General features: G+C 36.1%; 1 protein-coding gene across 1 annotated transcript; it reads left to right on the forward strand.

The window, feature by feature from the left end:
* The first annotated feature begins 3,581 nt into the window (after window positions 1-3,581).
* On the forward strand, window positions 3,582-8,921 carry LOC149224303 (protein FLX-like 3). Its single transcript, XM_089386085.1, has 5 exons — window positions 3,582-3,748; window positions 7,152-7,694; window positions 7,832-7,989; window positions 8,299-8,378; window positions 8,499-8,921. Exons 2-5 carry the CDS (start codon window positions 7,159-7,161, stop codon window positions 8,589-8,591), a joined length of 867 nt encoding a protein of 288 aa, XP_089242211.1. The 5' UTR covers window positions 3,582-3,748; window positions 7,152-7,158; the 3' UTR covers window positions 8,592-8,921.
* The last annotated feature ends 5,426 nt before the right edge of the window (window positions 8,922-14,347 follow it).

The raw sequence follows: 14,347 nt of genomic DNA on the forward strand, positions 1-14,347 counted from the left end.
TGATTCATTGGAGAAGGCATTCAGGTTGGCAAGAAAAATTGAAAGTGGAATTATGGAAACAAGGAATCCTACCACTCAGAACTATAAAGATGTAAGTGTTGTTTCCCCTAGCCTTCCACAACCTACAAGGTTGACACCACAACAGTTGGAGGAAAAAAGAGCAAAAGGGCTTTATTACAATTGTGATAGAAAATACATTAAAGGTCATAAGTGTGTTGAGAATAAATTATTTTACATAGATTGTGAAGAGGAGGAAGAAAAGGATCAAGAAACGTCAAAGAAGAGGATATACATCGGGAACCAACTTTAGAGAAAGAAGAAATGAATCTGACCATACCTTGTACTACATTGGCAAGAATTACCACCCCTTAAACTCTCAAGATAGAAGGACATATCAAGAAGAAGAAGGTTCAAGCAGTGAAATATCAGGAAGAAAAGGATCAAGAAATGTCAAAATAAAAGGATACTCATGAGGAACCAACCCCAGAGAAAAAAGAAATGAATCTGACCATATCTTGTAATGCATTGGTAGGAATTACCACTCCTCAAACTCTCAAGATAGAAGGACATATCAAGAAGAAAAAGGTTCAAGCAGTGAAAGATCACATCGAGCATCAACAACAAGTTCTCCAACTTTTAAAGGATAACCTCACTTTGGAATAGAATCAAATGAACCAACAGGTAGATCGACATCGCAGTGAAATATGTTTTGATGTAGGCGATTGGGTATTTTTACGGCGACATCCATACAAACATATGTCCCTCAAGCAAGATATTTATGAGAAGGAAATGTTGGCAATACTACATGCACTTAATAAATGGCGACCTTACCTAATGGGAAGACACTTCAAGGTAAAAAGAGATCATGATGGTCTTAAATACTTCTTAGAACAAAGATGATCTTCAGAAGAACAGAAAAAATGGGTCACAAATATGTTGGGTTATGACTTTGAAATCATCTACAAAAAATGGAAGCAAAATGGTGTTGCAGATGCACTCTCAAGAAAGGATGAGGATGTGGAAGCATTGTTTTGTGCTATTTCTATTATCCAACCAGATTGGATAAATGAAGCAAGGGATGAATGGAAGAATGATGAAGAAGTGTGGCCACTCATTGAAAAGTTGCAGAAGATCCCAGTTCAAATAATATTTCTAGAATTTGATGAGGAAGAAAAAATCATATTGGAACCAGAAGCAATCATAGAAACAAGAAATTGATAGCTACGAAATTGATCAATTTCAGAGTATCTCATCAAGTGGAAAAACTTACCCACTGAAGATTCCACATTGGAGGATGAGAATTTTATACGGAAGCATCCAAAACTACTTCAGCATTGAGGACAACACTTTTTGAAGGAGAGGGGCATGTTAGGTCCCTATACTACTAGTGTAACCCCTTATTGTTATTAGTGCACCCCCCTTATTATATTGTTGTGCCTATGTAGTCCCCATATTGTTATTATTGTGCCCCATAGAAGCCCACTATTGTTATTGTTGTGCCCTTACATTATTATTGTTATGTCGGCTCTCATTATATTATGATCCATTAGACTCCTATATATAGAAAGGAGGTCTTGTCATTTGTATCGTCCAGGAATTGTTCATTTGTGTAATGTAAAGGAGGTTGCCCCCTCGAAGAGGCTGATTTATAAGGCGTTTATCTTTCTTTTCTATCTTTTTGTGAGCTGGTTTCACAGCAATACTTTTTTTGATTATAATGAATAACAAAAATGTTACTTTTTCCTCTAAACAAAACTTTTTTTGGGGTAGTTGTCTACGCGATGGAGATGGGTGAGATCAATCACCTTGCTTGTGTCCACTTTAGACTTTTTATAAACAGTTGATATCTCAATCCCTTCCCTGAAATATTCGATCACAACGTCTCTTGAAAGCCATATATTCAGGACTTGCATGGACATTTTGGCCTTCCTTCCATTTATTTTGGTTACCACTCTAGAGTTTAATGTAGCTTTAATCAAAATCCTTCCCTCATGATTAATAATCTCGCTACTTGAAGTTCCAACGGATTTTCTGCAAAGCACTAAGGTAGGTGGTTGACCACTGTAGAGCACTAAGTAGGTGGTCACAATCAATGTATGATCAAGAAAAAATGAATTTGAAGGAAATAATTAAATTTGATAGGAATAAAAAAATAATCGGAAATAAGTAAGTCTAAAAAGGACCCTAAGCCAAGTCCCTATCAAGAACCAATGATAAGGGGATAAGGATTAAACACCTCTAGCTAACCCTGGGCACATAGGTGTTTGGTAAACATTAGATACATATTTTTCATAAGGACCTAGGGTTCCGACCTTAAAGGGGCATCGTCAAATATTGTGCACTGTAAGTTGTTGTAGATATTAGTGATAACATTATGGCACATTGGAAATGAATATTGTGGGTTTAAATCAGAGTGGTGATTTTTCTATTCATGACATTAAACGTTGAAAGATCTTGAGTATATAAAGTCGACCACCGCGAGTGTGGACCCTCCTTCTTTGCTTATGTAAGGGACCTTGCCCCCTGCTAACTGTTGACCTGCGCTGTGAAATCTCTGCTGTCAATCATTTTTGTCAGAACAAATCAATCATGATAGGCAGTGCCAAAGCATCTACAACAACCAATAACACACACACATGCATATATATATATATATATATATATATAATTTTTTTTAATGTCTCACAAATACCAAAATTAAATAGCTCTCCACCAAGGTATTATGTGACATCAAGTTTGTTGAGCCAATGAAAAATTTAAAATTTAAAATTTGATATTTAGATTTTTTTTGTTTTTTACGAAAAACAAAATTAATAAATATTTTCTCAAAACTTTGATTAAAATTACAAAAATTCCGCAAACTAATACACAATAAAAAATGTTTAACCATGAAGCTAAAACTATAATCCTTCCTTAGGTGCAACTTTTTTTCTGGTTTATTTTCGGATCTATTCATTGAAATCACAAGTTGAATGGGTGAGCTTCACAATCAAAGTGTCTCAATTTTTTTGAAGGTGCTAAAGCCATATTTTAACCAATTTAAACAACACAAATCAATTTTGACAATAATTTTTTGCGCCAAATTCCAGCTAAATATACCCCTAAAAACTCCAAAACTTCCTAGTTAAAAGACTCCCTCGTAATACCTTACGGAGACAACGACTAATAATAACAATCTAACAAAAATATCACTTATTTCATGCCATTTTGCGACTCCGCTACCTTAACATGGGTTGGTGTTGGCAAAACTCAATGGGTCGCCTCGACTCTAGTGGGGTGTCCCCTTTTTTTTTTTTTTTTTTTTCAAAAGGTGGAAAAACCTATCAAACTCAGTTTGTCAAACCAACATTGAGGACAGCCATCTCTGGCTGCTATCCGCGAATATCAGTTGACACATCACTGTTATCAAGGAAAACCACGCCACCTGAAATAACCCGCTGGTGGGGTGTCCCGTTATTTACGTATTATTAATATTTTATGATCTTTTTCCTTTTATTAAAAAATAGATAATAACTAAACTTTATCATATAAATGAGTTTTCATGTGATTAGGGTTTGCTCAAACATCTTTCGATAGCTGACCAAGTGTGAGCGAAAAACGAAACCTGTGACGCCAATAGCAGACCGGCGATAGTCGGTGACACTATCTGAGCCTTTAAATATTTATTGTCTCTGTAGTTTGCGCTTCTCTCGCTCGTCAAGCAGAGGCCTCTGCAAAACCCTACAGCACACATAATTTAAATCCTCAGGTATGAACAAATTCTTCATTATTTCATGGCCTTTGATGGTATCTTTTTTGCCTTGTTTGAAGTTTCCAGTGTCGAAGCCGTAGGTAGGGTTTTATTTTAGGGTTTTAGTTTTCTGTTGAGTGGAATGCCAATTTGTAGTTTTATGCAGGGTTTTTTGCCATCGCAGGCGACTTAGTTAGTTATGCATGTGAAGTATTTGTTTTGCTTGTCAGTTATTTTTTCCACTTTTTTATTTTTCTGATATCTTATGATGGTTAGGGTTTGGTTATTTTTGAAACGAAATAATGTTCCCATTTAGACTAGGCTTGGACAGTCATTTTTGAAGGTATTTTTAATGATGTGGGTTTTCATAAAATGAACTTCGCATGCTTTTTTTCCCAGTATTCTAAGGATCCTAGTTAATGTGAACATTTTATCATGTTTCATATTTAAAAGTTAAATCTCGACTCCAGTATAAATCAAAGTTTGTCTCAGTTTTGATCGAGCGCCACTACGAGTCATCGTGGCTACTGCCGCATTGTGTGTCTGGCAGTATCTCGAGAGTAGTTTCTGACTCTCAAAATTATGCAAGAGTAAGTGCTTGTGATTTAGATGGGGTCTCGGTAAAAAAGGTGGCTTGTGGAGTTCCCCGCCAAGGTGCACATTTCTTGGAGGCATGAATAAATGGGTGGGGGCTAGTACAAGTCCTGTGCAATTTGGATGGAGGAAAACTCCCATGTTGCGGTAGCTTGTAGTCTAAAGAAAATGGTTGTACTCATTGGTTCACCATTTGGTTGCTGTTTTGCTTCTGTGAGTAGGCTGCCTTAAAAGGTTCTGAAATTATGCTTCGAACTGCAGTGATGTTAATTAGCTTTGCCCAGTAGTGTGGCTCTAGAAAATGACTCCCAAACGGACAAGGACCAATCCAGGGATTGCAGATGTTCTTGCTTCTTGAATAACTGTGTGGAGTGTGGGAAATGTCTTCCTGACGCAAGAACATCTGCAATATGGAATGTGAAAACCTGCGCACTCAAATCCAGGGATTTCCAGGTCCCATGGAACCGAAATAGTCAGACTCTGAAAATGAAAATAATTTATATAAAAAATATCAGGCTTTGGTGTAGTTAGTGAAGTTTTTTTGAGTGGTTAATGCTGCTTCTGTATAAGTTGTTTGAATTCAAAGTATCTGCGTTTCACAAGAGCAACATGAACTAAAATTGATGAGATACACACACGAAGTGTCTGTACTATATATTTAAAGACATAAATGGTGTTTGAAAACTGGGGATTACCCTTATTCAAAGTTGCATGCTCATTTTGAGTTGAAAATAAAATATATTCCGTACACACAGGAAGCAATCCCCTACACTAGCCTCAAACGTGAAGCGCAACCATCAATCTAAAATGCCTATCAAATCAGTGTTTAACATTGAAAATATAAAAGATATTGCAAGCAACTCTCTGTCCAAGACTGTTCATGAAACTTAATGCTTAATTCTTACCAGAGACGGACCAAACATAATATGATATAGACGTGAAAAGATCTGGTAATAGTCTGTGGCCTGTTTAGACAATTCTGAGCATGCACCAACAGAAACAGCTAGATTAGGCTTAGGATTAGGATTAGGCTTTTGTTTTAATGAATTGAGATGGATTGAAGAGATATACGATGAACTTCAAACAGTGTGTACTACATTTTAAACACATAGATGCTTGACAACTGGGGAATGCCCCTATCACTAGCGAGTGTTGCGTCTTTTCTTATTTTGGACTTCTCAGCTTTTCTCCTTGAATCAATAGCTGGATTTGTGATATGTTAGATTAGGCTTTTGTTTGAATGAATGGTCATGGATTGGAGAGATATAATTCGGAGGCAGAGGAATGCAAATGTTTTATATCATGTGTTCATAGCCGTGGAAAGCATTCCCAGTTTGTAGTTTGTCTGTATGAACAGGCAACCAGGATTAGGTTTTATAGTGAAATGGTCCATAAACCTTGAAAAAGCCCAAAATGCGTGCAGACTTTAGGGACTCAACTTTAGAGAATATATTTCTTCCCCGTGGCATAGAGAATTCCCAGTCCCAGAACCAGGTATTCTCAGCCCGATCCTGGGTCTGCACAAATACAGTTATGTGTATGGGACATTCCCAGGAATGCTGCACTCCCAGGATATTTTGGGAAGGACCACTCACCCGTCCTTCTTCGTGTTCCATGTTCCTGTTTTCTATATGCTCCCCTCGATGATTCTAACCTATGTTGCATGGGTTCCCGAACCCAGGGTTGGGGTTCTTGAACCTGTCCTGGGTTCTCGTCCCCAAGTACTAGATTTGGGTATGGGTGCTTTTGAGAAGAACCGGGTTCTTTGTTAAAAAAATTTGGGTTCTTTTGTTTCGATGGTATGGAGAACCTTGATGATGGGTACTTTGAACCCTAAAATTGAGTTCTTTAGGGTTCTTTGGGGTTCATTTTAATTTTTTAATTTTTAATTAATTTAATGGGCTTCCCCTAATATTCCAGGTAGCTAGTTCTTCAGCTTGCCAGAGGAATTGGAGTACTTATAAGCTATGCCTTTATCCATTCAGTAAAGAGAAATAGGTTGGGCTCAAAGAAGGCAGAGAACTTAGTGTACATTCATAGCACACTTTGTCTCGTATCTTGAAAAGACCTTGGGTAAAAGGCGGGTTCTTTCAGGAGATGGGACAAATACACAGATGATGCTATGTGTGTGGATGAGGAGATACAACTAGATGGCCTTATTGAGCTACCTCCAGTTGCAATGGATGAGCAGGATCTCAAGATGAGAGTGATTCCTACCTGGAGAGCATGCTAACTGAATATCTGAGTGATGCTGATGACATGGCTTGAGGAAGCCATTGTTCACTATTAGCTATTTTTATTTTAGCATTTGAAAATTTCTTAGTTTTTTGTTTGTAGATACCTTAATGCAAATTTTGAATGTAGTATGACAATTGACATATATCATGATTCTTATTAATATGTAAACTCCAATTTGCAATTGATATCAAACTAAAAGTCTTGAAGTTCATTGAAAATAATTTAAATTCATATATATTATAATTTTTAAAATATAATATTTATATATTATATATATAAATTATAATATACGCTGATGAACCCACTCACCCTGTTTCAATAAAAAAAATGCCGTCCCCGAACCCACATTTCCTGGCAACATAGATTCTAACAATATAGAAAGCAATTACCGTATGGATCTTAGAATGATCTAGATGTTCGGAAACTGTACCAGATTACAGGTCTTATTCTCTCATAGATTCACCGTTCAAGATTGTCCAAGTCTGACAATTAATTTGGTTACAAGTAGTCAAATGTAAGCCGTTTCTGAATATAGTCATACCAATTTGTTAGCTAATTGTTAATAATTGTGCACATTTTTATCTGCTAGGATCCATATGGCGGGAAGAAATCGTCTACCACGCCATGCTCTGAATGGTGGTTCTCGTGGCTTTCCTCCTGGTCCTGGTCCAATTCGTGATGGTCCTTTCAGGCCAGGACCTCTACCTCATCCAGCGCGTTTGGAAGAAGAGCTAGACTTGCAGTATGAAGAAATCCAAAGGCTTCTTGGTGAGAACAGGCGACTTGCTGCAACACATGTGGATTTGCGCCGAGAACTTGCTGCTGCTCAGGATGAATTACATCGTCTCAATCAGATTGTGGGCAATGTAAAAGTTGATAAAGAACGGCAAGCAAGGGATCTGGTTGACAAGTGTATGAGTTTAGAAGCAGAACTGCGGGCAGTGGAGCCCTTGAGGGCCGAGGTTATGCAATTGCGTGCTGATACTCAAAAACTAAATGGCTCTCGTCAAGAATTGTCGGCGCAAGTGCAAACTCTCAATCAAGAATTGACTAGAGCACAAGCTGATCTCCAGCAGGTTCCTGCATTGAGGGCAGAGCTTGACAGTTTACGTCAGGAATTGATACGATCCAGGTTTCTAATGGTGTCCTCGGATCATATCCATGATCCATTTTAATTGTATTTTTATTTAAGTTTTAGATTTAAATTTCTTATAGTTAATTCATGAGACTCATGTTTTGAGGGCTATGGTTTTGGTTTTGTGATTGAAGGACGGCGATTGAATATGAAAAGAAGGCAAATACTGAGCAGTTCGAACAGAGGCAGGCTATGGAGAAGAACTTGATTTCTATGGCCAGAGAAGTTGAGAAACTGAGAGCTGAGCTTACAAATTCCGAAAAGCGAGCCTGGGCTGCTGCTGGAACTACAGGTGTGTTATTTGTTTAAAGAACTGAAGAATTTTGGAAAGTTCATGATGTTTTACTCTTCACGGTATTCTAGTAAATACGTGAAATGTATTATTTTTAGTTAAAAATTTGCTGCACCTTGTTTTTCCTTCTTTTCTATATATTATTTGTTAAAGCAATCTTAAGCATTTGCATTTTACTGCTGTATAGAACATCGCTAAGAAATTTGTCTTTTCTGGTTTGTTTGTTTTGTCTTTAGACATAGCTTTAACAGATTCATAATATTCCCCCGGGGAAGTGTTGATGGTTGAAATGAACTTGTATTTTCACAGGTGGACCCTACGGTTCAAAACTTGGCACTTCAGGTGTTGGGTACCCTGGCCCCTATGCAGACGCATATGGCCTACATCTGGTGCGTTGAATTATGATATGAAATCAAATATAAAGTACAACCAAAGCTTCAGTGGCTTGTTCGAACATGTAGTAACATGTTGGATTTTGCATTATCTCATATTTTGTTGTTTTTTTTCAGGCTCCAGGTAGTGCAGAAAAAGGCTCTCAGTATGGCTCTGGATCTGATCCGTGGGGATCATATGAAAAACAACGATCCCATGGTCGCCGATAAACAGAAACGCTATAAACAGAAACGCTTAATATCATCTTTTAGCAATGCAGTCAGTCTGGCAACTTTTTAAATTTTAATCGGGTATCTTGTGCTGAGAGCTTCCAGTGTCAAAAAGAATTGATGCACTTTGTAGAGATCATGGAGTGCTTAACTCGTCAAAGCTTTTTCACATTTGACATTTGAATTAGGAGAGGCTTGTTCTTTGTAATAGTTTTTGTTTTGTTATCTCATGAACCTGAATACTTATTTCAAGCAGAAAATTGTGAAACTCGTATCATACAATGTTTCATTGTCCTTCCATTAAAGTATGTTACTATCTAACATTATGCATGCCTTGAATATCCTATTTTTTCATGAATGAAATTTCCGAGTCTCAGGTTCTTTTACACAATGTTGGATGAGATCCACTTTTGAAATCGTTTTTACGGTAGCATTATATGGGTGTAATTTTACGAGGAATTAGGTTAATCTCGATCTGTAGAAACTGGATGCCATTTCTGTCAGAGTTAGGGTGATTTGATATGTGGTAAGTCATGGAATTAAGTGATTTACTGATTTTGATATGAAGCTATCAAGAAATCTTAGATGTAGCCAAGCTTTTAAGGCGTCTGTTTGTTAGTTGTCTTCTACACGTGGTTACTATTGTCTTACAAATTGTTGGCAGAAGAAATACACCTCTATGAATAAAATTGAGGGATGCCTTTACAGACAAATCTGAAAATGAATCACATCAGCAATCATGTTTGAATGTCGCATGTACGGTGTACTAAGAGGCCCCTGGAGAGGCATTAAATGAATTAGATTGCATTTGGCTGTGTATTTTTATGGATTTCTCCATCATGATCTGCTCTGCACATTATTTTATTGGTCCAGTTGTCTTGGGGATGCACAAACATAGATGGATTGCTCAAGTCTAGCTTCGTATTCACATACTGTACCGAAGGGTTGAAAATGCCTATATTAAATGAGAATTGTGCCAGAGGATATTTTAGGACACATACATTTCGAATTTTGTAGAACGGGATGTCTTTGTCTTTAATTTGCGTGGGGGATTTGTTACTTGTTCAGACATTTGGCTACAAATACACGCTGGATGTGATTTTTGACCTGTAAAAAAGTTAACTCTCTGATTTTTGTAGTGTCACCGGGTTCCATAGCATCAATTTGGATGTTAGGCATTTTAGTTATGGCTTCATTTACAAATTTGTCGTTATTCAAGCTCTTTGTTTTTCATTGCGTCTACCATGTAGCTGGTTGCTTATTAGGAGATAGGAGATGCTCTGTCTTTCTCCAGTTTATACTGGATTGAACGTGAGTCCTATCGATGTATCTTTTGGTCATTTGTGGATAGTGGTGAAATGCTGCAGTGATTTTGAAAATTCGATGATTTGGAATTTTTTCATAAAATTTGCGCAAGTTGAAAATGACACGATCGATAGAAAAAAGTATCTTAGATCACCTTTATCATTTTTCATTGAAAAACCCCAAGATTTATCAAAATTAATAACGCACTTGGCACTTGGCACTTTTCTCGTAGAAACCCATTGTCCTTCGTGTGCACCACCATAGGCAACAGCGGGGGCCTGGGGCTCTACGGTCATCTCCAAATTTTAAAATATGAATTCGTTTCAGGACAACCAAATACCCTAGGCCACATAGGCCTTTTTTAGTACTATCAATTATCCAAGAATGAGCAAACAACCAGAGTCCTATGTTCCCACTTGTTACCATTCAAAATTGGAAGGTTTTTATTTCTAACTGCCTGCGAAAAGTACATCTGGAAGGTTTTTATTTCCTAGGGCATCTTAAAGAGATTTTCTGCTTTTAAATAACTTTTAGATTCCAAACTTAATGTCACCATCAAACACTCCCAACAGTTATTTACTGCATAACATCCTAGAACAACCTTGATTAAAACTAACATATCTCTTGAAGGTATTGAAACTAACATATCTCTTGAAGGTATTGAACATTCGGTACCTCTTTATATTAATTTTCATACCTGTAGCCTTGAAAATTTGTGAATACCTCTTCATATTAATCTCCATGCTTGTAACCTTGCAATAAAGCTTCAGATTCTTCTTTAGATATCTCTTACATAGAACCGTGTCCAAAAATCAGTGTATAATTTTAAAATGGCAAATAAATTAAAATCAGTGTATAATTTTAAAATGGTAAATAAATTATTTAATTATTGAATACCTCTTCATATTAATCTCCATGCTTGTAACCTTGCAATAAAGCTTCAGATTCTTCTTTAGATATCTCTTACATAGAACCATGTCCAAAAATCAGTGTATAATTTTAAAATGGTAAATAAATTATTATTTCAATGAAGGTATGGAACATTTGATACCTCTTTATATTAATCTTCATACTTGTAGCCCTGAAAATGATTGAATACCTCTTTATATTAATCTCCATGTAACCTTGCAATAAAGCTTCAGATTCTTCTTTAGATATCTCTTACATAGAACCATGTCCAAAAATCAGTGTATAACATTTAATAGCAAAATCAGTGTATAACATTTAATAGCTTCTTGCACTTTGAGCATAAGAGTGAACCTATTTTGATGCTTCCTTGTTCTTTTTTAATTATCTATTAACTTCAAGGTCGAGTGCTCAATAATACATCATAATGTTTCCTTCTTTCTTAAATTATCTATGAACTAATGGTTTTGTTCAATAATACATCTTAGGTTTCCAATTTCAAGACCAAGGTTCTCTTATCCTCTATTTGGTGATGTTTTAGAGTTTTCAGCAATCAATTTTGTGCAAACACATGGAAGAATCTTGTCCAAATAACTTGTGAATTAAATAGATCCTGTCCAAATAAGATGTCACTATTTAGTAACCTAGAATCTCTATATAACTTGTGAACCTAGAATCTCTATATAACTTGTGAATTAAATAGATTCTGTCCAAATAAGATGTCACTATTTAGTAACCTAGAATCTCCATGCCCTTTCCAAAAGGGCTTCCATTAAGTGCCATACATGTTAATAGAAAGGGCTTCCATGAAGTGCCATACATGTTAATGATTTGTTGCATCTTGTTCAACTCTTTAGATTTTATTTCAATTTTTATCAAGTTAAACAATGGAAGATATTGCAATTAAAATCAAGAGTATAATCAAGAGCATGCTCTCAAAATCAAGAGTATAATCAAGAGCATGCTCTCAAAATTGTGTGAGAGTTGGCTGTGGCTTAGGCTCACTTGTTTTTACTTGATTGATAGGACTTCTTAACTTGATAGTGACTATTAGTTCCCCTTATTAGTTAGAAGATGAGAAGTAAAAAATATATTCATTGCAAGATGTATCAATACTCAAGAATGAACTCTACAATATGAATGACATATCTTCTTGGCTATTGATGACCATTGCCAAAAAGAAATCCATCTGAGGTGAATCTTTGCTCGTGCAAGTTTATTATGACTAGAAAATTTGTTCACATGGATGAATACCAAAACATTGATCCTTCATGTGGCCAACATGATGAAAATTTTGGCATTTAGGAATATAATGTGTAAGTAAAGCATACACAACCAATTTTTCTTAAAGAAATTCAACACTTTGAAACTACACTGACTTGGAATAGTTTGAAATGTGAAGGGTAACTCCAATTTTGTATATGAGACAAGTTCTATGCCTTTTTTTTAATGAATTCCTCCCAAGGTCTAATGATGGGCTTGGGAAGTGCAAGAATAGTTTATATTGAATCTTCCATGAATATTCCAATGGATAGTTCATCATAATAGATCTATTAAAATTCATTTGAAAATCCAAAATCTACATTATGAGGGTTAATTTCTACTTAGATTTCTAGATTAGTTAATTATTGTTTATTGCTTATGCATGCAAAATAAAAATATGAAAAAAAGGAGAGCAAATTGAAAAATCACTCACAAACCAAAAAAAACAAAATATTGCCAAGGAAACCCCCTCCCGAGAAAACCTAGCTAAAACATGAGGTTGCTCTACTCTCTCTTTTTATGGATGGAGGTTGATTCAAATACAAAGTAGTGAGACCTTTGGCCCCTAGGTTTTTATAATACAGAATCCCTCTCTGTTTTCTCTTTCTATCCACTCTTAGATCCTATGTTCATTTATGAAAAAAATGAACTTAATTATAAGAGAACCCATCTGTCTCCTTGTTGACAGACTATAACACAACCTAATAGCCTAGTAGTGGTAAAGTTTGATTCCTTCAACTCTTAACTATATTGAATCTTATATTCTTATTCATCATAATGACATGGTTATCCCCTTTTCCATGAATAATTGGGGGTTGGTGTGGTATCCTTATGAATCATAATTGTCGAAAGAAGAAGGCCAACTTCTAGGTGGAAAAACTTTTGCATACCAACTTTGATTTAGATGATTCTTTCACTGCTAGAGAGGTAGATTTTTTTTAATAATCGTACTAGGTGAAACACATAAGCGTCAAAGTTTGACCCCCAAACAATGCTATTTAAATCCTCACAATGCTTTTGGAAGGTTTTAGACCCTAATTTTCCAAATTGGGACTTGTAGGTAAAAATGGACTTGTGAGCTGATTCCTCCACTTTTTCCACTATGAAACCATGAAAATGGATGACGGATAATCTAATGATTAATCAAGATCATACTAACAATATAAATGTGGGCCTAAACCTTTGCAAGAAACTACTAAAAACACAAGTGGGTTCACACATGGGAAGCACTACACTTTGATGGTACACATTTCAAGTTCCAAGGTGATATATTACACAAGAAAAGCTCCCATGTAATTGTGCTCCATGAGATATGTCCAACACCAATTACTCCAATGCTCTTGTTAAACCATGTTTTCCACTAGGTCCATTCTGCTCGCATGAACACTATCACAACCCATGCATTACCATGTCTCCATGCAAGCATCTGAGACACCCTACGTTATCTAGGAGTCAATGCCCTCCTATGAAATGGACAAAAAATTCCCTCCAATGCATGGCATCTTATTAATAAAGAAAGAAATCTTCACATGGCCGTCATGAATATTGTCCCCAACTTGTTTGAATACTCCAACACTCCAAAGAAGAATGTCATACAAGCATGTAACTAGGATCCAATAACCATTGAAGAAGTTAATTACAATGTGCAAGCCTATCATGGACCATATAAGGGCTAATCATACACCATGCACCTAAAATCTCATGAATCACCCCCTAACATAATATAAGTATTGTTATAATAACTCTAAAAGCTAGAACTTCCTCTTTAGGAGGAAAGTATTTTCATTGACACCTATCATCTCTCTATACAACTCCACTAAACATACCATATGCAAATATTAGCTAATTCAATCTCAAATTCAACCCAGATATCACCCTTCATCAAGGTATCATGCTTCTCCTCCTCAATACATATGGAAGGGTCACATTTGGAAAAATATATTACAATGTTGCTAGAATATGTTATAGGAGGTACACTCACCCTCATTAAATATATTTGTGCTGTTAAATGGTCTTATGCCTCTTGCAATGTCTAGATGAACCATATCAATCTCTTGATGAAAGGCCATCACAAAAGGTAATTGTGATCCGATGTTTATTGTTTGATTTTTAAACATCTGAATGGTTTGATGTAGGGCTATTGAAAGAGGGTTGTAGATGTCCTCTAAAATTGGCACTCATGTGGCTAAATGTAAGATCCTAAAATAAACATGACTTGGAAGAGGTAGTGGTATGAAGAAAAGAAAGATGTGGACTAGAATATCACTTTCCAATGAAAAGAA

This window comes from Pinus tabuliformis, chromosome Q (genome assembly GCF_031772625.1).
Source record: "Pinus tabuliformis cultivar Carrire ecotype Pingquan chromosome Q, CPIR1, whole genome shotgun sequence".
NCBI lineage: Eukaryota > Viridiplantae > Streptophyta > Pinopsida > Pinales > Pinaceae > Pinus > Pinus tabuliformis.